This window comes from Berghia stephanieae, chromosome 3 (genome assembly GCF_034508935.2).
Source record: "Berghia stephanieae isolate SIO BIC M18660-M18661 chromosome 3, UCSD_Bste_1.3, whole genome shotgun sequence".
Lineage (NCBI taxonomy): Eukaryota > Metazoa > Mollusca > Gastropoda > Nudibranchia > Aeolidiidae > Berghia > Berghia stephanieae.
In genome coordinates, this window is record NC_088362.1 from 18,301,630 (window position 1) to 18,327,054 (window position 25,425).

The 25,425-nt window shown below is 35.7% G+C and overlaps 1 protein-coding gene across 1 annotated transcript in view; it reads left to right on the forward strand.

The window, feature by feature from the left end:
- The window catches only part of LOC144967275 (protein hobbit-like), a 93,838-nt gene that overhangs the window by 65,471 nt on the left and 2,942 nt on the right, over positions 1 to 25,425 (forward strand). Inside the window, exons 55-59 of the mRNA XM_078904321.1 lie at positions 7,610 to 7,697; positions 10,202 to 10,330; positions 10,920 to 11,059; positions 12,737 to 12,808; positions 23,714 to 23,854. Coding sequence (XP_078760447.1) covers positions 7,610 to 7,697; positions 10,202 to 10,330; positions 10,920 to 11,059; positions 12,737 to 12,808; positions 23,714 to 23,854 — 570 coding nt within the window. The remainder of the gene's footprint in view (positions 1 to 7,609; positions 7,698 to 10,201; positions 10,331 to 10,919; positions 11,060 to 12,736; positions 12,809 to 23,713; positions 23,855 to 25,425) is intronic.

The window sequence follows — 25,425 nt, forward strand, 5'->3', positions numbered from 1 at the left end:
CATTGGTGTCTGGATGAAACTTTTAGGTGATCTCAAACTAAGTACATTGATGGTGTATGCTCTTGGAATCTACATCTGTTCCCTATTTGAACCATTCCACTTTGTCTTACTTTTTATCATGTCCTTTTAATTGTAATTCTAAAATCTTTTCACTATCCCATTTTCTTCCTTTTTACTGGTGGTGAAATGACCTAAAGTGTGTCGCAAGCACCGTAAAACCCCTTAAAAACAAACAAACAATGATCCAAAATCCAATCAACTCGGTGAAATACTGATGATATTTGTACACCATATTATGATCATGAATAAAAAAAATGTGTTGGTGATGTGAAATGAATACACAGAGTCATTCGGTCCTATATGTTTGATTGAATTGCTCCTTCAGAAATGTATGTTAATGAAACAAGATTACCTGAGTTGAGTTGTCAATGAAATGAGATGCGCCAAAAAAATTCAAAGTTCTTGAAAAATGAATTTGCTCTCATTTTCTTATTTATGTGTGGATTTTCAAAATTTAAAAAGTGTTTTTGATGACTTATACATCGAGTTACGTGAGGAAAGAGTTGTTCCCCTTTGTCATTAGCTAATTGATTTTAGTTACAGCTTAATAAGTTATTATTCATTAAGTCCATCGTTTAAAATTATAGTTGTGCTTACAAATATCAGAGAAGGATGCACGCTTTGTTCCTTACTTTCCATATTTGAGTTAAGTATACTGTTTTTCGTACTTACAATGTTGTTGCGATATATTTGTATATACTCTAGCTTATACTAAGTAATAAAACTGTTCTCTCACATAATCACTTAATGCTTTTGAGTGATTCAACAATATTAATCTGGGGTCCCGTCAAAAACACAACAATGACTATCATAATACTTTATGAATATAGTAAGAAAAATCCATCCAAATAATCAACAAAAGGAGGATAATTGACATTGACTACACAATCCGCAATGAAAAATTGAAAACTGAAACGAAGACTGACTACCTGGGCATAACAATAGACAAATTAAGATGGAACGCACAGATTGAAAAGATATGCAACATAGCCAATAACACCCTTAGCTTTCTACGTCAAAACCTATTATCATGCCCCACAAGAGTGCAAGAAAAGTGTAAGACCTGTTTTAGAATACAGCAGCAGGATATGGGACCCAAATTCATCAACCTTGATCATAAGATAGAAATTATTCAAAGAAGGGCCTGTCGATTTGTCTGTAATGACTACAACCGAGAACACAGTGTAAAAGACATGGTGGAACATTTAAACTGGACCCCACTTATGGAATGGAGAAAGACGCAAAAGCTTCAAGGGCTGACAGGGAACCACCACCATCCATATTAACTCATTGAAAAAGCACGGAAGAAAATAACATGCATATGTACTGCCATATTCTAGAATCAATGTGCACAAACACAGTTGTTCTCCCCCAGTATCATTCGCACGTGGAACAGCCTCATTGACAATATTCTATAGTTATTTCGACCAGTTTAAACCCAATAGATAAATATTACGTCAATGCCAACCCACCACACCTAGTTGCTTCAATCTTCATCACATGAAGCTACAACTATTTTAGATTGGATTGGATAATAGAAGACCAATCCTTGTGTAAACTAGTTTACAAATCTTCATTCTTCAACCCTATTTCTTCTCTTTTTAATCTTATTGACCTCCCATGGTGGGAATGAGGTCACTTTCTTTATCTTCTATCCCCCTTTATATCTGTTTTTGAGTTTCTTTTTCTCTTTGTCTTGGAATGGGATTAATTGATTTTGTTCTGGCCCTGGCCCCAAGTCCTTGGCTGAGAGGGAAACAGTCACTGTATAGTATTGGTTTTGGGAGATAATATGTTTTTTATCCTATTAAAAAAATCTAAAGTTTATTTATTCACATTCTCACACCGTACTCAGGTGTAAAATGAGCACCTGGCCGTCAACAGCGTTGTCTCTGTCCGAAAAAAATTGTAATATCCCCTAACAGGCGTCATGTCTCGTCCTACATGTTAAGCATTGCTGTTGGTCAGGGACCGCTTGTAAAGTGCTTTGAGCATGTTTAGTGGATATTGCGCTGTATAAAAGCTCATTAAAAAAATTTTTTTTACTGGCGCTGAAATGGCTTAATTGTGTCGCAAGCGACGTAAAACCCTTTTTAAAAAAAATGAATTTAAATAAATAAATTAAAAATTAAAAAAACAAACAAATTAAATAAAAAGCAAACAAACAATTAGTCTTCTGGCAACAACACCTAGAGAATGGTAGCAAGCCAGCCCTCTGATGTTCAGAGGGAGACGATTACAAAGAGTTGGCTTAATAAGATCAAAGAGAGAAAGGGAATGGGGATACCCCCCTCAAGCGCATAGTGGACGGTGCCCCCGTTTCGAGTCTGAATGAAGTCTCTGCAACCCTTGTATGCAGATTCCCTGACTACGGACAGAGATGCATATACGAGATGGAAGTCGGTTTGGACGAATTCAATCCCCCTTGAAACTAGGTGAGAAGTTGCCATGCTTCTCCACCAGTAAGAGGAGACACTGGGTGGTAACGAATCGGTTTCAGTCGAGAACCTGCCTAACGGCAAAATCGCTTCATCAGTGGGGACTTTCCACCTGTCCAACATGTACCCGATGTGGGAACCCGAAACCGCAGAGCATCTAGTTGAACGGTGTGTTGTGACGAAGCTTCCGGGTGGGTTTGCGACGGTGCACGAGTGCGGTAAAGAATTTGCAGATGGGGTCGATTGTCATAACATAGTAGAATGAGCACCAGCCAACGTATGATTCAGTATGTAACCTATTCATTATTAGTTCTCCGAAGGACTGATAACATACACAATTCCAAGGAGTTTGGAACCGGAAGAGTAGATGGTATGATGTCAAGGCTTCTCTGTCCTTTTATATTATTACATCCCTTTTGCTTTTTGGGAAAACCCGATTTTACAAAACGTACCGATTAATGAACCTTTGTAAAATAAATGTTGAATTTCAAGAATGCGCCCCTGTCCCCCCCCCCCCCCCCCCCCTGGCATGCATCCGGTTTACTAAATATAATGGTAATTCTTAATGTCAAATTGTTAAATTCGAGATCCGATCACCGAATGCATGAAATGGTGTTCATTGTATCTGATGCAGCGTTCATGGGATCAAAATCTTGAAACTGGATCAGTACTCATCTTAATGAGTAAATCAGAGGATAAAATCATGAGTTGAATCAGTTGGGTACGCAGATAAGACAGCCGAACACAATAATGGGCCTGATTTAACAACGTTGTTGTAATGGACAATGTTTTGCATCTGTTGTTATCAATGCCACTACCACATTATCTCATTCGTCTGTTGTGTTTCATTCATCCTGTTTTGTTGATAAAGGGGAAACCCGAAATGTCCAATTTAGCTGTTTTCACATATTTAATTGAAGCTTACAACATTCAATTTCACATTGTTATTTATTTCTTTGAGCTTTGAGCAGCAACATTTGAATTGCGTCTGTTTGAGAGTATTTCCATTACAACAATGAGCCCATAACAATTTGGGTTTTCAGCCCTGCAAATAAGTACCCTACATATCGGATCGTCGTAAATGGAATATATTTTGATACATTTGATTTTGATCACATGTTAGGCAAGATCATTGGAGGGGGTAGGGTAAGGTGGGGGGGGGGGGGGAATTCCACACCCACATTCATTGTATCTAATTCTTCACAGTAAAATGTTGGGTGTGGAATTCCCCCTTACCTTACCCTATACTCATAAGATTCTGGAACCCCTAGACCATTGGAGGGGGTATGATAATAAGGTTCAGGAATTCCTGCTTTTGAAATATTATATTTCGAAAACTTGTTCCTCATGTGCTTTTCCAAGGTCGCTTTGCAACATAGGAGACTTATTCGAAATTTCAAAACAGGAGTTCAAGAATAATAAAATTAAAATCATGTCTTGTCACATTTTTAATTCCCATGTAAGCTTGGTAATTTTAATTAAAAGACGTGGCTTGTGAAATAGATATATGAATCTTGCGGCTATGTGGTCTAGCGTTATCTCTATCTGGAAAAAAATTGAAATATCGCCTAACAGGCCTACATGTTAAGTGTTGCTGTTGGCCAGGGAACCCTTGTAAAGCACTTTGAGCATGTTTAGTGGATATTGCGCTAAAAAGAGCTGACATTAAAAAAACTTTAAATAAATAAATCAGATTTAAGTCTTAAAAATAATGTTGTTTTTTTTTTTACGTCAAGGCTAAAGCCTTTATTAATTTTCGTATGGACTTAAAATTTTGTATTGAAATATGTTTCATAATATTGTATGATCAAAGTTTACTTATTTGCAGGTCTGATAACCCAAATTGTTTTGGTTTCATTGTTGTAATGGAAATACTCTCATAAGAATGGTAATTTTGAATCAGTTTTATTGTTTAGGTTAGAAATAAATAAGGAGGCTGCCATGAAACCAGTTGACAACAGTAACAGCAAAACAGACAGACCTATCCTAGTCATCACTAATCACCTACTCAACAAGGAAGTCATCAAAATTTTAAAAACTAACTACCGTCAGATTCTTCAGGAGCATGAGAAACGAGGGATATATTCAACAAACTGCCTTTAATCGCCAACAGACAGGACCGCAATTTGAGGGACATACTAGTTAGGATCCGCTTGACGATGGATATGGCCGGTAATCAACATAAGACGGAACCTTGTGGATGTTGCAGATGCAGGACATGCCCATACTTATTCTTGGAAAATTCCATCAAATTCACGGATAAAATGTGGGACATCCAACATGCCTTTACCTGTACGGATCATAATCTAATTTACACAATAATATGCCATCGTTGCCACAAGACATACGTGGGAGAAACTGGCAAGAGATTAAGCGACAGGTTTGGATAACATCTGCGGTCTATTGAAAACAATGTGGACAAACCTGTCACCCACCACTTCAATGGGTCCAGTCATCGAGGATTGCATGACATTCAAATCGCCGTCCTTCAGTTCTGTCACACCACTAAACAACATAGGAAATACAGGGAGGCAGAACTGATAATTGAATTAAACACCCTGTCACCTCACGGCATGAACTCAAGACTGGACCTCATTTAAATATTATACTACTTTTATCTCTTGGCCCCCCCCCCCCCAGCCATCCATTGTCTTTTCCTTAATTACTCCACACCCCCCTACCCCACATCCTTTACTTCTTACTCTTAACTATTACATACCTACTACTACTACTACTACTACTACTACTACTACTACTACTACTACTACATTACTACTAAATACTACTAGCAACTACATACTAGCTACTACCTACTCACTACTACTACAATTACCATTATATATTCCATCACTATCTACTATTTAAATAGTACTGTTGCAATTGCACTATGATTAGACTAACACTACATCCCTTAATTTGTTTTTCCATTCCATGTTATTTTCCTCATATCTACACTTTTAGTTTATTTCACTTCTATACTGCTACACGTTCTCTCCCCGCCTCCCCTCTTTTGACTTAATCAATTGCGCACCTTTTATAAATATCTATTTTTCTATTTTAATTCGTGCTTCCTTGCAAAGAAGCATACAATTTCCTGCCATCAATGATTTTGTTTATTCATCTTAACAACGCCGCTACCACATTATCTCATTCGTCTATAGTGTTTCATTCATCCTGTTTTGTTGATAAAGGGGAAACCTGAAACATCTATTTTATCTGTTTTTGTATATTAAATTGAAACTTACATTCAATTTCACATTGTTATTTATTTCTTCAAGCCTCGAGCAGCACCATTTACATTGTTTCGGTTAGGAATCTCAGTCTGGAAATTCTGTTTCAAATTTATCTACAATTTATCTACAAAAGTTCATATCTACAAAGTGATGCATACATATATGCAGGTCTGACATCCGAACAAAATTATGGGGTCTGATTCAGTTTTATACAAAATTTATTTAACACACACAAGACAAGGCTTCATACCATTTAAAGCTTAACCTCTACATAGGATCCTCCATTTTCTCTCAACCGCTTCTTCAACTCTCTCCACATGTTTTGTAGCATTTGATGGGTAACTGTCTCCACAACTTCCCTTATCTTGATTTGGAGATGGTTGCAATCTCTTATTTGGGTGGTATAAACTATGTCTTTAACGTAACCCCAGAAAAAGAAATCAAGAGAGGTGATATCAGGGACCAAGGTGGCCAGTTGACGGGCCCACCCACTCCTTCCAATTGTCCTCTAGGAAAGTTATCTAAACTGGCTCTCAGACAGTTATAGTGCTTTCGTTGAAGAAAAATGGTCCATTCACATGATCAAACATTAAAGCACACAAAACATTGACTTTTGGAGAGTTACGACTGTATTCAATCAGTTCATCCGGCCCACACACAAGTATTGTGATGATTCACAGTTACACCTGCAAAATCTGTAGATGTGAGCTTTTGTCTCGTTGTGTCATGATAAATCTCATCCTGGGTGGGGTTCCTGACCTCTCATAGTGTGCAGGTAGGTACTTACTGTGTCTTCTATCCCCCTTTAACTGTTTTCCAACTTGCTTTCTGTCTTTGTCTTGGAATAAGATTACTTGGTTTTGTCCTGGCCCTCGCTGGATACCCTGGCTGAGAGGAAGACAGTCAAATGTATAGTTAGTTTTGGGTGATGATAAATTTACCTTGTAAATCATCTCTCTGTTAAGCACTGTATTATGTTTTGTTTACATGTTAAATATGATTTGTAAACATTTGAGTTTATTGCTCTTCGTGGGGACCTGTGCTTGTGTCTGGATGAGACTTTTAGGTGATCTCAAACTAAGTACTTTGGTAGTATGCTCTTGGAATCTACATCTGTTTATTTTGAACCAATTCCCCTTTGTCATACTTTTTCTTGGGTGCTTTAATTGTAATTCTAGAACTTATAACTATCCCATTTTCTTCCTTTTTAATTGCGCTGATATGATCTTAATGTGTTGGAAATACCGTAAAACCCTTTTAAAAACTTAAAAAGAAAACACAAACGTCATCCTACATTGAGCGAGGTTGATGAAAGCAAACTTGTCTGTCGTTGTGTCCTTGAGGGAGGTCGCTTTCCATTCCAGGGCCAGTAAAAAGGAAGAAAATGGGATAATCAAAAATTTCTAGATTTCCAATTGAAAACCTACGATAAAAAAAGTAAGAGAAAGACAAAGGGGAATGGTTCAAAATAGAGAACAGATAATATAGATTCCAAGAGCACAATATCAGTGTACTTAGAGATCACCTAAAAGTCTCGTCCAGACACAAGCACATGATTCTCCACTAGGAATAATACTCTCAGATGATTACAGTTTTGGATCATTATATATTCAAATAGATTTATAACAGTACATAACAGAGAGATGATTTACAAGAAGAAAAAATATCATCTTGTCATAATAGGTAGTTTTTAAAAATTTGTTATTATTATTATTATTATTATTATTATTATAATTTTTAAAAAAAATTTTCTTTAATAATATTAAACTGTTTGATGTCTCAGTCCTCTTTGGTAAGACTTCAATGGTTTCAAATATAAATTTGTTTGTCTCTCCTTTGAATATTCCCCACTAATTTGCAATTTGCTCCATTTTCCAGAAAGTTCTTGTGCCGAGAGACGGGCAAGTACAAGATGGAGAGAATCGTCAAATGGCTTTAAGAATCACATGCACTGAGAGACCTCCAGGTAAGATCATATATTAGGGAACAGAAGTGTGATGTAAAAAAACGGGTTCCAATCTCATTGGAAGTCATCATCATCATAGCTTGTCGCTCCAACACCGAACCCACTCCACAGCATCTGGGGAGCAGGCTCTTAGATCATGATCAGTGCAGCTGGGCCCGTCCTGGCATTCTCTAAGGATGTGCTCCATCATCTGCTGTGGGCATCCGCATGTACACAAGCTGATCACGTCCAGCCCCCATGTTTTCATGCTTCCAGTCAGTGTTCTCTTCTATGTTACTCCATTCCTGGGGAGTTTAATTCCTTAGGGCAGTTCTTCTCTCAGATCTTCAACTGCTTCATTTGCCTGATTGTCCCCCCCCCCCCCCCCCGCCCATGGAACCGGAGTTTATCCCAGTTTCTGTAGCGTGTAAGTGAACAATAGCAACTGCTTATTACCCTTTATATAGGGCACTAGTCTATCACAAAGTCCTTTCCGTCAGATCTACCTGACCCATCTACCCTAATTCCTGCTGGGTGGACTGGACAGGGATAAGGCTAGGGGAGTCCGAAAAAAAGATATTCAACTTCACCCAGCATCGATTTGCATGTGAAGTAAGTGCTCTCCCAAATTGACATATTCTCATTGCGTCAGTATATAATATATATATAAATATATATATGGACTGTATTAAGGTCAAGAGGGCCATCCCATATTTTTTCAAAACCGTTATGATCATCTCTCACATCTTTCTATTGAGTGAATGCTTTATTGACCAAATTAAATCCCTTGATTAAGTGGACAAATCAAAATGAGAGCAATCTGTATTCATGTTTTCGTCCAATTTTTTTCATCAATCACATGATTTGTTGCTGAACAACGATTGGGCATTTCTCAATAAATATAAACAATCTTCTTTGTCTATGAAAGTTGTTAACATACCCGTGTGTCATGCTGAGGAAAATGACAAATTGGGACGTTGTATAGTTTGAACGAAGTTGACGTCTCTAACGTCTTTGTTATTGTTTTTTGCCATCCATGTGTAGAGTAATTCTCACTAAACTATATTAACCAGACTCTAAACCTTCGAGGGTACACATAGTTTTGTGTGTTGGTCCATTAAATTTTTGGATGACAATATGGTGAGCTTCTCAGCCAAGCGCAAAGCATCTATATTTCTCAAACTGTGAACACTTTTTACTATGTGGGTAATTTTGAGCACACTTTGCAATGTGACCAATGAATTCGAGCACATGGAAAGATAATATAGATCATCCCCATTACAAAAACCTGTTCACTTGGGACTGGTAGTTCAGTGTTGGCTTGTTTTTATAAATCGTGTGCTTTTGTGAGTTTTCTTCTTTCATAGAAACCAATAACCCCTTATAAAAAATGTGTTCACAAGTGTGCTGTCTTCATAATAGATGCTGTGCATATAGCCAAAATACTCACAACACATGCCAGCCGGATATAACATACTATCACACAAAAGTATGTGTGTCCTTGAATGTTTATAGATGGAATGAAATTGATGTCACTCAGCTATTTGTTATTGTTTGTAGCTAGCCATTTTTGTTAGTAGTTCTCACTAAATTCTATCAATAAAACTGTAAACATTTAAGGCTACACATAGTTTTGTGTGTTGGTACGTTATATCCGGCTGGCAGATGTGATGTTTTTTGTTGTTGTTGTTGTTTCTTTTGGGAAACAATCGTATATCGATGTTGGGACTCGAACCGGTACCTCCAGGATAAGAGGCGAATACCATTCCTCATTGACTCGCTACCTCTCATACTTCATATAAAATTATATGCCAAGCAGCGACCATTTGGTGGGAGACAACCCTTATATCGAAGTTGAGACTCGAACCGGTACCTTCAAATAAGAAGCGAGTACCATTTATTTGCATTGACACTCTACCTTTAATTACTTCAAATACGATATGCCACGCAGAGATCATTTGAGAGACTGGGTGGGGTTCCTGACCTCCCTTAGTGGGCAGGGAGGTACTTGTGTCTTCTATTTCCCTGTATCTGTTTTCCAATTGCTTTCTGTTTTTGTCTTGGAATGAGATTACTTAGTTTTGTCCTGATCCTGGCCGGAGTCCTTGGCTGGGAGAGGAACAGTCGATTGTATAGTTATAGTTTTGGGAGATGATTTTTTTTTTTCCCTTGAAAATCATCTCTGTCTTATGTACTGTTATTTTTTTTTTTAATTTTAAACATATGATCTGTAAACATTTGAGTGTATTCCTCTTAGTGGGACCTTGTGCTGGTGTTGATCGTGTGCTCTAGGAATCTACATCTGTTCTCTATTTTACCAGTTCCCCTTTGTCTTACTTTTCCTTTGGTGCTTTAATCGTATTTCTAGAACTTTTTGTGTGTCCCATTTTCTTCCTTTTTGCTGACGCTGATATAACCTAAATGTGGTGCAAGCGCCGTAAAACCCTTAAAAACAAACATCATTTAAGAGACCATCTCATTCCAATGTTTTATAAACTAAATACAATATTTTTTCCTTGACACAGTCGGAGGTATTCCGGTCAAAGAGCATTTCGAGGTGAATGTGGCCCCTATCCATATCCAAATGACCTACCAATTCTACAAAGCAGTCATGGAGTTTTTCTTCCCTGATAAGAACGTTGATATGGACGATGGTAAACATTGTTTTGTTATTTGTTTGTTTTGTTGTTGTTTTTCAACTGCTTTAATGGATTTTGGGATTTATACCTGTTCTGTTCTGACTTTCAAAAGATCTAACTATAACTGATGATGATGATGATAATGATGATGATGTTGATGTGATGATGATGATGATTATGATTGAAATTGATGTTGATGATGATAATGACGACAAAGACAATGATGATGATGATGATGATTATTATTATTATCATCATCATCATCATCATCGTCATCATCATCATCATCATTATTATTATTATTATTATTATTATTATTATTATTATGTAGTAGTAGTAGTAGTAGTAGTAGTAGTAGTAGTAGTAGTAGTAGTAGTAGTAGTAGTATTATCAGTTATTATTATTCTCATTATTATTATTATTATTATTATTATTATTATTATTATTATTATTATTATTATTATTATATTATTATTATTATTATTACTATCATTATCATTATTATTATTATTATTATTATTATTATTATTATTATTATTATTATTATTATTATTATTATTATTATTATTATTATTATTATTATGACAATCTTCATTACTATTAGAGGATGACGTCGAAGTGAAGCAGAAGAAGGAGAAGAAAAGCAACAAGAAAGAGAAAGACAAGAAAAAGGAAGAAGATGAGAGGAACTCGTTACGTTCTGGTCCATCCTTCAGTAGCGTGGATGATATCAACAAGATGAGGGTAGGTCAAAACAAGTTATTTTTCGACCCATTTTTTTTTCATATTTACCCTGTTTTTAGGTGGGAGTGATGGAGGTGTGGCTGATTTGGGTAGGCTTTTGAACTGAAAACAATAAATGATTAAACGAACAAATGTAGTTGACCAAGCCCAGACCTCAAATGTGCCCCCCAGATTGAAAATTATAAAACAAATGCTACAGTCAATGACATGATCAGTCAGATAGTGAAAAGGTGTGAACTGAGATATTGCCAAGTTCAGTTGATTGATCAAAAATGAGTTCTTGTCATAAATGATTAAATCAACCCTTTTTGTACATCTTTGGGAAATATCAAAGCTTAATTTCACTTATAAATATTTTTTTTCCAGCTGGTCTAACTGAAAAATTATGAAATTTGAGAAAAGTTGCTGGATACCTTTCCCATACATCTGACCATAACTTTATGAAACATTACCCGGTTTACTTCAAATAAAGATTAAAATGCATATTCTTTCAGAAAATGGAAAAAAAATGCAATACAAAATTTTCACCTTCGACTGATTATGCCATGCACTGACACAAACATAGTAAAATGTACATACTTTAGAAAAATAATAATTTTCAATCTGAAGGGCACATTTGGGGGATGGTCTTTGTCACCCCAACTGGCCTTATAAGTCACCCCATTCTACAGTAAATAAAAGAATGAATGTAATACATATACAGGGTGTCCTACTCTAACCGATCAGTAATTTTTTTTTAGCTTTATATTAAAGCTCAACCTCTCCCCTACCCTTGTGACCAATCGAGACTTTACCACAATCGCATTATTTGGTGGGAATAAATAAATATAACAGCTTCATCGGTGCGGCTATGTGGTCAGGTGATATGACACTCGCTTTTGGATCTGAAGGTCCTGGGTTCAAGCTTCGCTTGGTGCACAGTTGAGTCCTTGGAAACGGCTCTTTACTGAAATTCTCTCACTGCACTCATGTGTAAAATGACCGGCCGTTAATAGCATTGTCTCTGTCTGAAGCAAAAAATTGTAATATCGCCTAACAGGCCTTATGTCTCGTTCTATATGTTACGTGTTGCTGTTGATCAGGAACCCCTTGTAAAGCGCTTTGAGCATGTTTTTTGGATATTGCACTATTTGTTTGTTTTGTTTAAGAACAGAATACCAAATATGGAATGTTTCGGGCTCAAAACCCTTCCTCAGCCAATAACAAAAACATTGAAAACATTAATTCGTCTGTTGGAATTTCAACATCCTTTTTGACAGCCAGTTATGCCAAATATTTCTCTGCCATCTGACTGGATTTTAAGTGATGTATTGATGTGTTTGTTATTAGCTGAAGAAGGGTTTTGATCCCAAAAAGTTCTGTGGGTGGTATTTTGTTCTTTTTCGAAGATGCAATATTCATTAAAAAAAAAAAATAATTTTTGTTTACTTTTTACAGTCCACAACTTCTAGCAGCTTAGTCTCACTTTAACAACTGTTATTGCAAAACTATTGTTAAAGTGAATGTTGGCAATTAGGAATCAGGAAGTATGAGGTTCTATATATACTATAGCCACAGACGTTTATTTATAATATATATATTTTTTAAAGTGAATTTTCTTTTTCCTACTTTGTCCTGAGTATGTTTTGTAAAGGGATTAAAAATTAAAAAGAGATTGCCATTGATTTGCTATTTCAGGAAAGAGCTGCCAAAAATAACACATTCCTTTACATCAAGATTCCACAAGTTGTTGCCAGAGTCAGCTATAAAGTAAGTACCTATATAAAATGAACAATGCAAAAGGAGTTCAGTTAGCTAGGCTGTCCTCTAATTTAAAGATTTTCTAGGTTTTTAATATTATATGCTTTGCATATTATTTGGTTGTGGGATGGAGGGTTGCTATTTGAATACAGACATAAGGCAGTCAAATTGCAATAGAACTGAAAATACGGTTAGCCCTTACATTTCCTCTTTAGACATTTATTGTCAAATTTGCAGTTTTGCAGTCAACATAAAAATGGCTGGCAATGTAAGGATTAAAACCAAAAACAGTTAGTTTGAACTGTTGTCATTTATTCTTGTCACTGGTAGACAGCCCCGCTTCCTCAATCAATGTGGTGATGCAGCATGTGTGCATTATTGGCTTTGACAGCTCAGATCTCAGTTGAGATGAGTTAGTCAATATCATGATAATGTGGATTATAGTAGTGGTGGTGGTGGTGGTGCTGCTGCTACGATTGCTGCCACTACTACTACTACTACTTCTACTACTACTACTACTACTACTACTACTTTTACTACTACTACTACTACTACTACTACTACTACTACTACTACACTACTACTACTACTACTACACTACTACTACTACTACTACTACTACTACTATACTACTACTACTACTACTACTACTACTACTACTACTACTACTACATACTACTACTACTACTACTACTACTACTACTACTACTACTACTACTACTACTACTATACTACTACTACTACTACTACTACTACTACTACTACTAACTATACTACTACTACTACTACTACTACTACTAACTACTACTATTACTACTACTACTACTACTACTACTACTACTACTACTATACTACTACTACTACTACTACTACTACTACTACTACTACTACTACTACTACTATACTACTACTACTACTACTACTACTACTACTACTACTACTACTACTACTACTACTACTACTACTACTACTACTACTACTACTACTACTACTACTACTACTACTACTACTACTACTACTACTACCACAAGTTGATCTCTGCCGCATCAAAATGCTCCACATTGGATAAAAAGTCCATTTTGTCTAGACCCAGGATATTACGTATTCCTCTTTTTTGTGTGACCTAAAATAATCGTGTTTCCCCGCCGTTACTCCTAACACCTTGGCTGCTTTTGATGTACACAAACAAAATGTGTTAGTCAATACGCACTGCCATGCCTGAGTAAAATTGTTTAAAATATCACAATTTGTAAAAGAACTAACCAATACTCTTCAACAGTCGTAACATCACTTCCTTCCTAATGACGCATGGTAACTTAGTAACACTGGCTCTAAACTATCGGAACAATGGCGGACGCCCGTATGAAATATTTCCCCGGCGAGCATAAAAGCTATCCAGAGGGAAAAAAAAACATAAATTTGATCATGTTTTGACTTTTACACATTCTGATCACAATATGAAAAGTTCTAGCCAGCATGAAGAATAAGAAGTAATAATTTTCTTTGTTTAGAACCAAGATGGCCACCGTTGCCGGGCGGCGTGACATCAGACTACTGAATCCAATTTACCACGGACTCTTCAAGACTAACTCGCGGTTTATGAAAATACGAGCAAGGCCTGTGCAACATCGACCAAAAGATGATTCGATATCAGGTGTTTGCAGTGAGAAACACAACGGGTGCCCGTGAGAAATACAACGGGTTATAGTCCGTTTCATAATTACAGATCCAATGTTAGAGATATTTTCTCTAAACGGCTATGTGGTCTAGTGGTATGACACTAGCTTTCGGATCGGAAGGTCCTGTGGGTTCGAGTCTCGTGCTCGGTGCTCGGCGCATAGTTGAGTCCTTGGAAAAGGCTCTTTACTCACATTCTCTCACCGCACTCAGGTGTAAAATGAGTACCTAGCCGTTAACACCGTTGTCTTTGTCCGAAAAAGTGTATTATCGCTTAACAGGCGGCATGTCCCGTCCTACATGTTAAATGTTGCTGTTGACCAGGGACCCCTTGGAAAGCGCTTTGAGCACATTTAGTGGATATTGCGGTATATAGAGCTCAATTTAAATTTATTTAAACTGTTATTTTGTATGGCATTGACGTTTTGCTTGTCGATTACATATAACCATGACCAAACAAAAAATAATTTTTCACATTTGAAAACTACAGTTATAGGATTTTGCTTATTTGCGCTATATTAAATACTTTTGCGGTAACTGGATTCAACTTTCAGGTGCATCACTAGAATTGTTAGTGACATTAAGCCATTAATTTTTCATCGTTTACAGTACCATGGTTTGGAATTGTTCTTCTTGTTCGTATATGAAAAACGAAGGGTCTAGGATGAGTGAACTTTGGATGGTTTACATTTACAATATTATGCACAGTGAATTCTGTTGTGACTACGATCACTGAACTACCCACAGGCTTGACTAGGGGTTTATTTTCCACGAGATTCATGAGCATTACTCACTAACATTACCACCCTGATTTCAAAATGACACAACAAATTGCACACTTTTTACACACTTAACATAAACAATTGTTACATTTTAATACTTCAAAGCCATAGGCGTGGCAAAAAAAAACATGTACCATGTTCGAAAAAAAAAAAAAAAGAAAGAGAGAGAGAGAGAGAGAGAGAGAGAGAGAGAGAGAGAGAGAGAGAGAGAGAGAGAGAGAGAGAGAGAGAGAGAGAGAGAGACAGAGAGAGAGAGAGTTTTAAAGATAAAAAAGCCTGTAAGCTGAGATATGATAGACTCTCATTGGAAAACAATAAACAGTGAAGAAGCGAGTTGTTTATGGTTTTCTACCTAATACCACACCCAAAGGTTTTCTATTATTTGGCGGAACACGTGGTCGTCTGTATCCTGTTTTTATAAAAAATATTTATGTAACATACCTCGATTCCATACCTTTATCCCAAACAAGTGCCATTTAGGCCAGAGCAAATTTTGTACTGTATCACCTCAGTCTCTGACTCAATATTTGTTTGACCTTTCCAATGTCTCCGTATACCATCTCTTTATTAATGAATGAATGAATTAATTAATTTATTTATTTATTTATTTATCTATCTATCTATCTATCTATCTATCTATCTATCTATCTATCTATCTATCTATCTATCTATCTATCTATCTATCTATCTATCTGTCTGTCTATCTATTGATTCGTGTTGGATACAAATATGGTACGAAAAGTGCTCGACATGTAGCAATGGAGCGAATTATTATTTTAATATTTACCACAAACCTACGGAACCACTTCGACAAGCAACCACATACAACAAAGCAAACTCATGTAACACACAGTCCTGACGATGGCTGAAAAGGCTTGAAACATCGATGTAGACTGACTCCAACATTGTGGTAAATATTAAAATAATATCTATCTATCTATCTATCTATCTATCTATCTATCTATCTATCTATCTATCTATCTATCTATCTATCTATCTATCTATCTATCTATCTATTTATTTATTTATTTATTTATTTATTTATTTATTCGATCGCTCGTTTGCTCTTGATTCTACTCATTTAAAAGATCCGTTTACCGTCCCATCTTATTTCACCAATCGTGTCTCAAAGCGGTATTTTCGTGGGGTTAGCAACACGCTTTAAATCGGAGATGACGCTTATTTTAATGGACAAAGTAGACCGACACGTACTTAATTGCAGGTCTGCTAACCCATATTGTTATGGGCCCATTGTTATAATCAAAATACTCTCAAAACAACACAAAATAATGTCCATAACAACACTGTTCATGATGCCAAAGACGAATCTGTCCAAACGACCTTCTGCAAAATGATAGTAATTTTTCTTCTTCTGTGGAATAAATAGATATCACATGCATCTCAAAACATTTCGTCATGAGATAAAAATAAACAAAACCAAAAAAAAAAAAAAAAAAAAAAAAAAAAGAAAAGAAAGAAAAATAGATCATGTTCCCATTCCAAAGTATCATCTGCAACTTTAATCTCAGATTAGGTTATTCGCCGATGACTGTCTAATATACCGACCAATTAAATCTGCAAACGATCAAAAATTGCTACAAGAGGACTTGAATAGTCTCGAACAGTGGGCTAATGATTGGGGAATGAAATTTAACACAAACAAATGCTACATCCTCAGCACAGCTAAAAAGTACAATGAGACCTACAAGTTAAACAACGCCGTCCTGAAACAAGTCGACGATAACCCATACCTTGGCATCACCTTCTCAAAGGACTTGAAATGAGGGAAACACATTAACAAAATAACCCAAAAGGCAAGCTCCACCCTCGCCTTTCTCCGCCAAAATCTTAGCCACGCCCCAACGTCATGCTAACAAAACGGCTACCTCGCACTTGTGAGATCACAATTCGAATACGGAGCAGTTGCTTGGGACCCCTACCTGAAAGAGGATATTCAAAAACTTGAGAGAGTCCAGAGACAAGGCGTCCAGTTCATAACTGGGAACTATGAGAGCAGAACCCCAGGATGCATGACAAAAATGTTAGAAGAAAGAAACCTCATCAGCCTCCAACAAAGAAGAAAAGAAACCCGTCTGTCATTCGTGTTCAAGATTGCAACAGATCAAATACCGTCAATAATGGCAGACTCCTTTTTCACGCCACGACCAAACAAAAGAAAAATCCGAGCACTCACTTTTGCCAACCACATAACCGAAAACCCCATTGAGAGATACGCCACAAACAATTCGAACTGCTTCAAAATCCCACAGACAAGAACACAAAACTACAGAAATTCTTTCTTCATTAGAACTATCTCGGAGTGGAATGGGCTGGATGAACTGGTCATCATAGCACCACACCTAAACGATTTCAAGGCCCGACTGATATGGGCCCGCGCCCAACGAGGACGCCGTGGAAATACAACCAGACCATTGGTTTCTTCAGCGCCAACCATACACACAGATACAGATGTTAATGTTATAGCCTATTGTCTTTTATCTTGATTTTATACGAAACAAACTCTGACGACCTTCTATTTTATTCATGTTTCCCGATGATGATGATATTGATATTATTATTATTATTATTATTATTATTATTATTATTATTATTATTATTATTATTATTATTATTATTATTATTATTATTATTATTATTATTATTATTATTGTTGATAGTGTTGTTGTTGTTGTTGTTGTTATTATTATTATTATTATTATTATTATTATTATTATTATTATTATTATTATTATTATTATTATTTTTATTATTATTATTGTTATGATTATTATTATTATTATTATTATTATTATTATTATTATTATTATTATTATTATTATTATTATTATTATTATTATTATTGTTGATAGTGTTGTTGTTATTATTGTTTTTGTTCCTGTTGCTGTTTTTCTTCTTTTTCTTCTTCTTCTTCTTCTTCTTCTTCTTCTTCTTCTTCTTCTTCTTCTTCTTCTTCTTCTTCTTCTTCTTCTTCTTCTTCTTCTTCTTCTTCTTCTTCTTTCTTCTTCTTCTTCTTCTTCTTCTTCTTCTTCTTCTTCTTCTTCATCATCATCATCATCATCATCATCATCATCATCATCATCATCATCATCATCATCATCATCATCATCATCATTATTATTATTATTATTATTATTATTATTCTTTCTTTCTTTCTTTCTTTATATTTTTCAATAAAGTGAATTAAATATCAAATGTAAATTTCCATTATGTCACGGGTTTTTTTCTTTTCTTTTTTTTTTTTTTTTTTTTTTTTTGAAAGTGTTTAAATTAAACTTTAATTTCCATTCTACATTCAAATAAGTATGCGAAACGCAATAAAGATTTATCTATGCACGGAGTTAATGTTTATAACACCAAATGATTATCAAGAATGGCTCATATTAAAATGCAATGACTATAAGGGCAGATTTCTGCTTATTTTTAGTCGTTCATCGTCACTAGTCCGGAGTTTATCTCGGGTTTCTGTATGTTGAATGGGCAGTATCAGTAACCAACAAATACTTGCTCTTTTGGATAAATAAATTAAACAAATTCCCTTTATTCATCCCCAAGGGGAAAGTTGGCTTTAGGATCTATTCCAAAGGAAGACTGGAATAACACAGGCGTCAGCCGCAGTGCAATATCGCAAAGTGAGCTAGGGCGAGGTGACTTGCTCAAGGTCACGCAGCGAGGCGGGTTGTCGAACTCAGTACCTTTTGGGTACGAAGCAAAGACCATACCACTGAGCCCACCCTGTCCCATAAAACTCTAGTCTATCGCAAAATAATATTCGCCAGATCTCACTGATTGATGGGATTGATGGGTCAGCAAAAAACAAAAAACAAAAACAACAACAACAACAACAACAACAAAAACGTGATTCCCGGATAAAATCCGGGTTCTTTGCTGGTTATGATTTAAACTATTACGACCCCAACGCAGGGGGTATATTATAGATGTTAATTTAATTTGTTTACGGTCGCAGGTTTTCCCCCAGAGATTTCAGTTCCTAAATTTTACTGGAGCTAAATGCCTAAATTATTGCGAAAGGTCGGAAAATATATGTAACCAGACAAAAAACAAAAACAAAAAACAAACCCAACCCCCCCCCCCCCCCCAAAAAAAAAAACAAAACAAAAACAACCAAAACAAAACAACAACAAAAAACAAAACAAAACAAAACAAAACAAAAACCAAAAAAAAAAAACAAAAACAAAAACAAGACAACAACAAAAAACATAACAACAGAAAAACAAAAAGCAAACAAAAAAAAATTATCCCCCCCCCCCCCCCCCCAATAAAAAAAAAATAAAAAATCAGCTGCCTCGCCTGGGGATCGATCTTCAAACATCAGACTTATTGAATAACGACCAGATGTGCTAATATGTCTGACCTTTTTTCTAGAGGTCCGAGATTCGATTCCCAGTCGAGGCAGATGATTTGCTTGGGAGTAGGAGATGGATTTTTTTTTAAAAAAAAAAGAAAAAAAAAAAAGAATTATTCCATAGCTTCGGGTCTTCATCGACGTGCACTTATTGGATTCAGTAGTTTGATGTCACGCCGCCCGGCAACGGCGGCCATCTTGGTTCTAAACAAAGAAAATCATTACTTTTTATTCTTCAAGCAGGCTAGAACTTTTCATGTCTTGTGACCAGAATGTGTAAAAATCAAAACATGATCAAATTTATGGGATTTTTCCTCTGGATACGCTTTTATACTCGCCGGAGAAATATTTCATACGGGCGTCCGCCATTGTTCCGATAGTTTAGAGCTAGTGTTGCTAAGTGATCATGCGTCATTAGGAAGGAAGTGACGTTACGACTATTGAATCCTATTAGCATGTCTGATAACCGAAAGCAATAGACACTTAGATAACCACGCCTCTCGGACAGTCGTCATGATGTAAACAATGGTAGTGATTGGTTAACATAGCGAATTACACAGGCTTTACTATCGATAGTATGTGTCTAAGTAAAATACCCACTGTTCTACCACTGAATCATAAGAATCAACACAGAAAACTATGTGTTAATAAAACGTTGATAAAATTATCTAGAAAATCGCGTGACAACTAGTCAACCATCTGGCGGTGATAAAACAATAACAATGATCGGTCGAGGTCGATTTCATACATTTTATTGTTTGTAAACAACCAACTGTTTTTCCGAGCACGTGTGAAGGTGTGACAGGTACATGCTGTGTCTTCTATCCCCCTATACCCGTTTTCAAATTGTTTCCTGTCGTTATCTTGGAATAAGATTACTTGGTTTTGTCCTGGCCGGAGTTGCTCGGCTGGGAGGGAAACAGTCGAATGTATAGTTATAGTTTTGGGAGATGATGTTTTTTCCCCTGTAAATCATCTCTCTGTTATGCATTGTATTATGTTTAGTTTACATATTATATTATATGATTTGTAAACATTTGAGTGTATTCCTCTTAGTTCGGACCTGTGCTTGTGTCTGGATGAGACTTTTAGGTGATCTCAAACTAAGTATTTTGACGGTGTGCTCTTGGAATCTACATCTGTTCCTATTTGAACCAATTCCCCTTTGTCTCACCTTTTCTTTTGTGCTTTACTTGTAATTCTAGAACTTTTTACTATCCCACTTTCTTCCTTTTTACTGGCGCTTATATGACCTTAATGTGTTGCAAGCGCCGTAAAACCCTTAAAATAAAAACAAAACAAACAACAACAAAGGTGTGACACAAATTCCATATTTTGATTGGTAAAAAATCGACTGGTTAATTGTGGGCTTGATTTCACAACAATATTTTTGCCTAGCTTTGGGACTATTTCCATTACAACAATGAGGCCATAAACATTTGGGATATCAGTAGTTATCCCAAACAACAATTTCGTCATACAAACTACAGTAGAAAAAATTAAATTACAAAGCCACACGTGACTTTCCAAACCAGTGAAAATAAGACTTTATCGAAATCGGAAAATAAATAAAAAAGTTATGGGTTTTTTAAGTTTCATATATTTGATGATTTGTGAAGAAAATAAATATTGTTTAAAAGTAAAAAATAGGCTTTGTTTACATAGATGGCCCTCTGCACTGAAAAAAGTTATCAGGCCTAATTTTTGCTATTATAATCTTCAAAGGCTGCTGATTTTAATGGTATACGTTTTTCACCATTAACGTAAGTTCAAGACACACACACACACACACACACACACACACACACAGAGAGAGAGAGAGAGAGAGAGAGAGAGAGAGTATGTGTGTGTGTGTGTGTGTGTGTGTGTGTGTGTTTGTTCATATAGGTCTACTTTTTTGTGATAATTTGTGAAAAAACATAAATCTTGTCTTCTTCTTCTTCTTCGTCCTGTGGAAACCTCCAATATTGTCGAGGATCACTCCACAGTTTCTAGAGTTTTACATTGAATTGTACACTTGTTAAAACTCTGCACATAATACTAATAAAAAATACATAGATTAAAAAGTCACGTTGTGAACTCTAGCAATCGCGTGAAGGTATGTTGGCAACCGTTTTTAGCTACTTCAGCTGGGAGGCTATAAACGAATACATGTGGGCGTCTGTTTTTTTTGTTGGGATGGTTACTATTGCTGTGTGTCCCCTCATAGTTCTTGTGCCGATATCTTTGATGTCGTTTGGAAATTTAAGTCACGAATTTTTGTCGTAGATTTTGTGGAACAATTTAATTTTTCTTCTCTTTTCCAGAGGTTCAAGGCCAATCTGTTGTGTTATTTCAGACGCACTTGAGAAAGGATCGAATATGTTTGTGATGCGTCTTGATGTTTTTCTTTGGATGTTTTCTAAGGTGTCGATGTTTTTCTTTGTATATGGGTCCCAAATTAAGCTGCCATACTCCAAAACTGGTCTAACAATAGTTTTAAAAGCAAGGGTTTGAGTTGAAATTGGGCATCTTTTTAAGTTGCGGGTGATGTAAACACTGTTTGATTTGCCTTTGAAGCCGGGTGACATATGTGGTCATTCCATTTGATGTTTTTAGCAAAAACTCAATGCCAAGGTATTTTGTTGTCTTTACATGTTCCAGGATTTGACCATGAAGTTGGTATTCAAATGTGATCGGTATTTTCTTATTAGAACATTACACTGTGATACGTTGAATTCCATTTGATTTGTTGTTTCCCATTCTTGTAATTTAGCTAGATCGTCATTTAGTGTTTTGCAGTCGTATGTTGTTCTTATTTGGTTATATAATGTTGTGTCGTCAGCAAAAAGGCGCACTCTTGTATTTGCCTTGTAAATAATCTCTCTGTAATAGGGGAAGAAAAAACAAAACCAGGCTTTGTTTACATGTAGATGGCGCTATGCGTTGAAACAAGTTAGCAAGATAGATACGTCATTGTTTTTTACACATCTCGCTGCATTGTTGTCGATTTTTCACACGTTGAAGTTATGTCATTGTCCCATTTTTATTATTAGTATTATTATAATTCATCTTATTTTATGGCATCTTTAATCAAGCAATCCGGTTTTAACCAGGCATTAGTGGTACAAATCTGAGTTTCAGATCACCTGATAATAATGATAATAATAGTAATTAATAATAATGATAATAATAATAATAATGATAATATAATAATAATAATAATAATAATAATAATAATAATAATGATGATGATGATGTTTATAATAATAATAATAATAATAATAATAATAATAATAATAATAATAATAATAATAATAATATAATAATAATAATAATAATAATATATAATAATAATAATAATAATAATAATAATAATAATGATGATGATGATGTTTATAATAATAATAATAATAGTAATAATAATAATAATAATAATAATAATAATAATAATAATAATAATTTAAAAATAATAATAATAATAATGATAATAATAATAATGATGATGATGATGATGATGATGATGATGATGATGATGATGATGATGATGATGATGATGATGATGATGATGATGATGATAATACATTTCCATTATTTATCCTGAAGAGGACATTTGTCTCCCATAAATATCAGGGCAATATATGAAGCACTTTGAATTGCAGTGAGCTTGGGGAATGCACTCTTATGCAGTTAAACCTACTTATGGATTTGATTCCTTTTAGTTCAGAAATGAGAGGTAAAAGCACAATAATACGATAACTTTTGTGAGGGGCTTTGTGGTCTTGTGGTATGACACTCGCCTTCGGACCACAGGGTCCAGGGCTCGAGTCCCACTCTGAGCAGCGCAAAGTTGAGTCCTTGGAAACGACGCTTTACTCACGTTCTTTCATCTTACTCGGGTGTAAAATGAGAACTTTGCCATTACAGGGTTATCCCTGTCGAATAACATCCCCTCCCCCTCCCTCCTTCTCCCCCAAACTGTGATGTCTCGCCCTAAGTGTTAAGTGTTGTTAAAGCATTTTAGCATATTTAGTGGATATTGCTCTATAGAAATGCTCATGTTTTTGTGTGTTTTGTCTCTGTTTGTAACAGGGTCAGAAAGAGAAGAATATAGAAGATGTGCATGACTTCAGCTTCATCCTGCCGACTGTAGAGTATCACAACTGTATATGGACATGGTTCGATTTTCTCATCACCCTCAAAAACCACAGCAAGAGAACTTTACTGTCGCAGGTGAGTCAGTTTTCCCGACCTCCCATAGTGGGCAGGGAGACACTTACTGTGTTTTCAATTCCCCCTATAGATAGAATGCACTTGGCCAAGGAGTTCACAACATTGCCATCCGGGAGTATAACGGACCAACACACAAACTCTGTGTAACCATGAACGTTTATAGTCTGGTTAATACAGTTTAGTGAGAACAACTCACAAACGCGGATGGCAAAAACAATAACAAAGGCCCGAGTGACGTCATCTGCATACTATCTATACCTGCTCTCCAACAGTATCTCTGTCTTTGTCTTGGAATGAGATTACTTGGTTTTGTCCTGGTTGAGCTCCTTAGTTGGATGGGGAACAGTCAAATGTATAGTTAGACTTTTGGGAGATGATAATATTTGTCTTGTAAATAATTCTCTGTTATGCACTGTATTAGATTTTGTTTACATTATATGTATATATATGATTTTAAACATTTGAGTGTGTTCCTCTTAGTGGGGACCTGTGCTTACCGTCAGGATGAGACATTTAGGTGATCTCAAACTAAACACATTCATCTGTGCTTTAATTGTATTTCTAGAACTTTTGACTATTTCATTTTCTTCCTTTTTACTGGCGCTGATATTGCCTAAATGTGTTGGAAGTACCATAAAACTCTTAAAAACAAAAACAAACAAAAACAGGCCAGTCAGTTTGTCTTGAATCTAAAATATTTCTAACTTTCAATTAAACATTGATTTACGAGTCTTTTTTATAGGGTGAGGGAGTGGGAGTTTTTCTGTGACATTTAACTGACATTTAAAATTGCTTGCTACCCTTTGAATATGACGTTAGTCGAAGTGCTAACTGCCTGATCTAGTAGACCTAGCTATTCACTTGCTTTTTTTATTTTTATCGAATCATAAATATTTGACGGACTTCATCACTTTTCAACTTTTTTTTTTTAAAATGCAACATAGTTTCTCATCCAGCAGTGATTGCATTGATATGATTTCGATTTGTAACAAGTGCTTTGTGGTAGACTAGCGACCCTAGAAAAAGGTAGAAAAAGCAATAGGGTAGAGGAGTCTTGACGCAACACCTTCTACTCCTCCGGTTCCAAACACCTTGGAAGTGTGTATGTAACCAGTGTTTCGGAGGACTAATAATGAAAAGGCTACATATTGAATAATAAGGTGGCGTAATTATTTCAGTAGCAGGATTCTTAGGATTACGGGGATGTTAAAGAGAAAGGGTAGATGATTTTTTTTTTTTTATTGACGACCAGCATATATTTAGACTAGAATATAATAATAATAACAAAGTGTTCTTTTATAGCGCTAAATGCCGAAGCCTCAAAGCGCTTTACAACATACTTGTCAAACCATATACACACTCGTACTGAGCCAAAAAGACACACACAACAGTCGCACACACTAACTATGCAAGTTTTACAACAATGAAATTGACATTCAACAAAATGGAATCAAAAAATAAAACGTATAATTTATCAACTCATCAATAATAAAATGCCTAGGATAAAACTTTATGGAAAAGACGAGTCTTTAGAATTTTTGATTTTTTAAAGATAAGATAATAAGATGCCA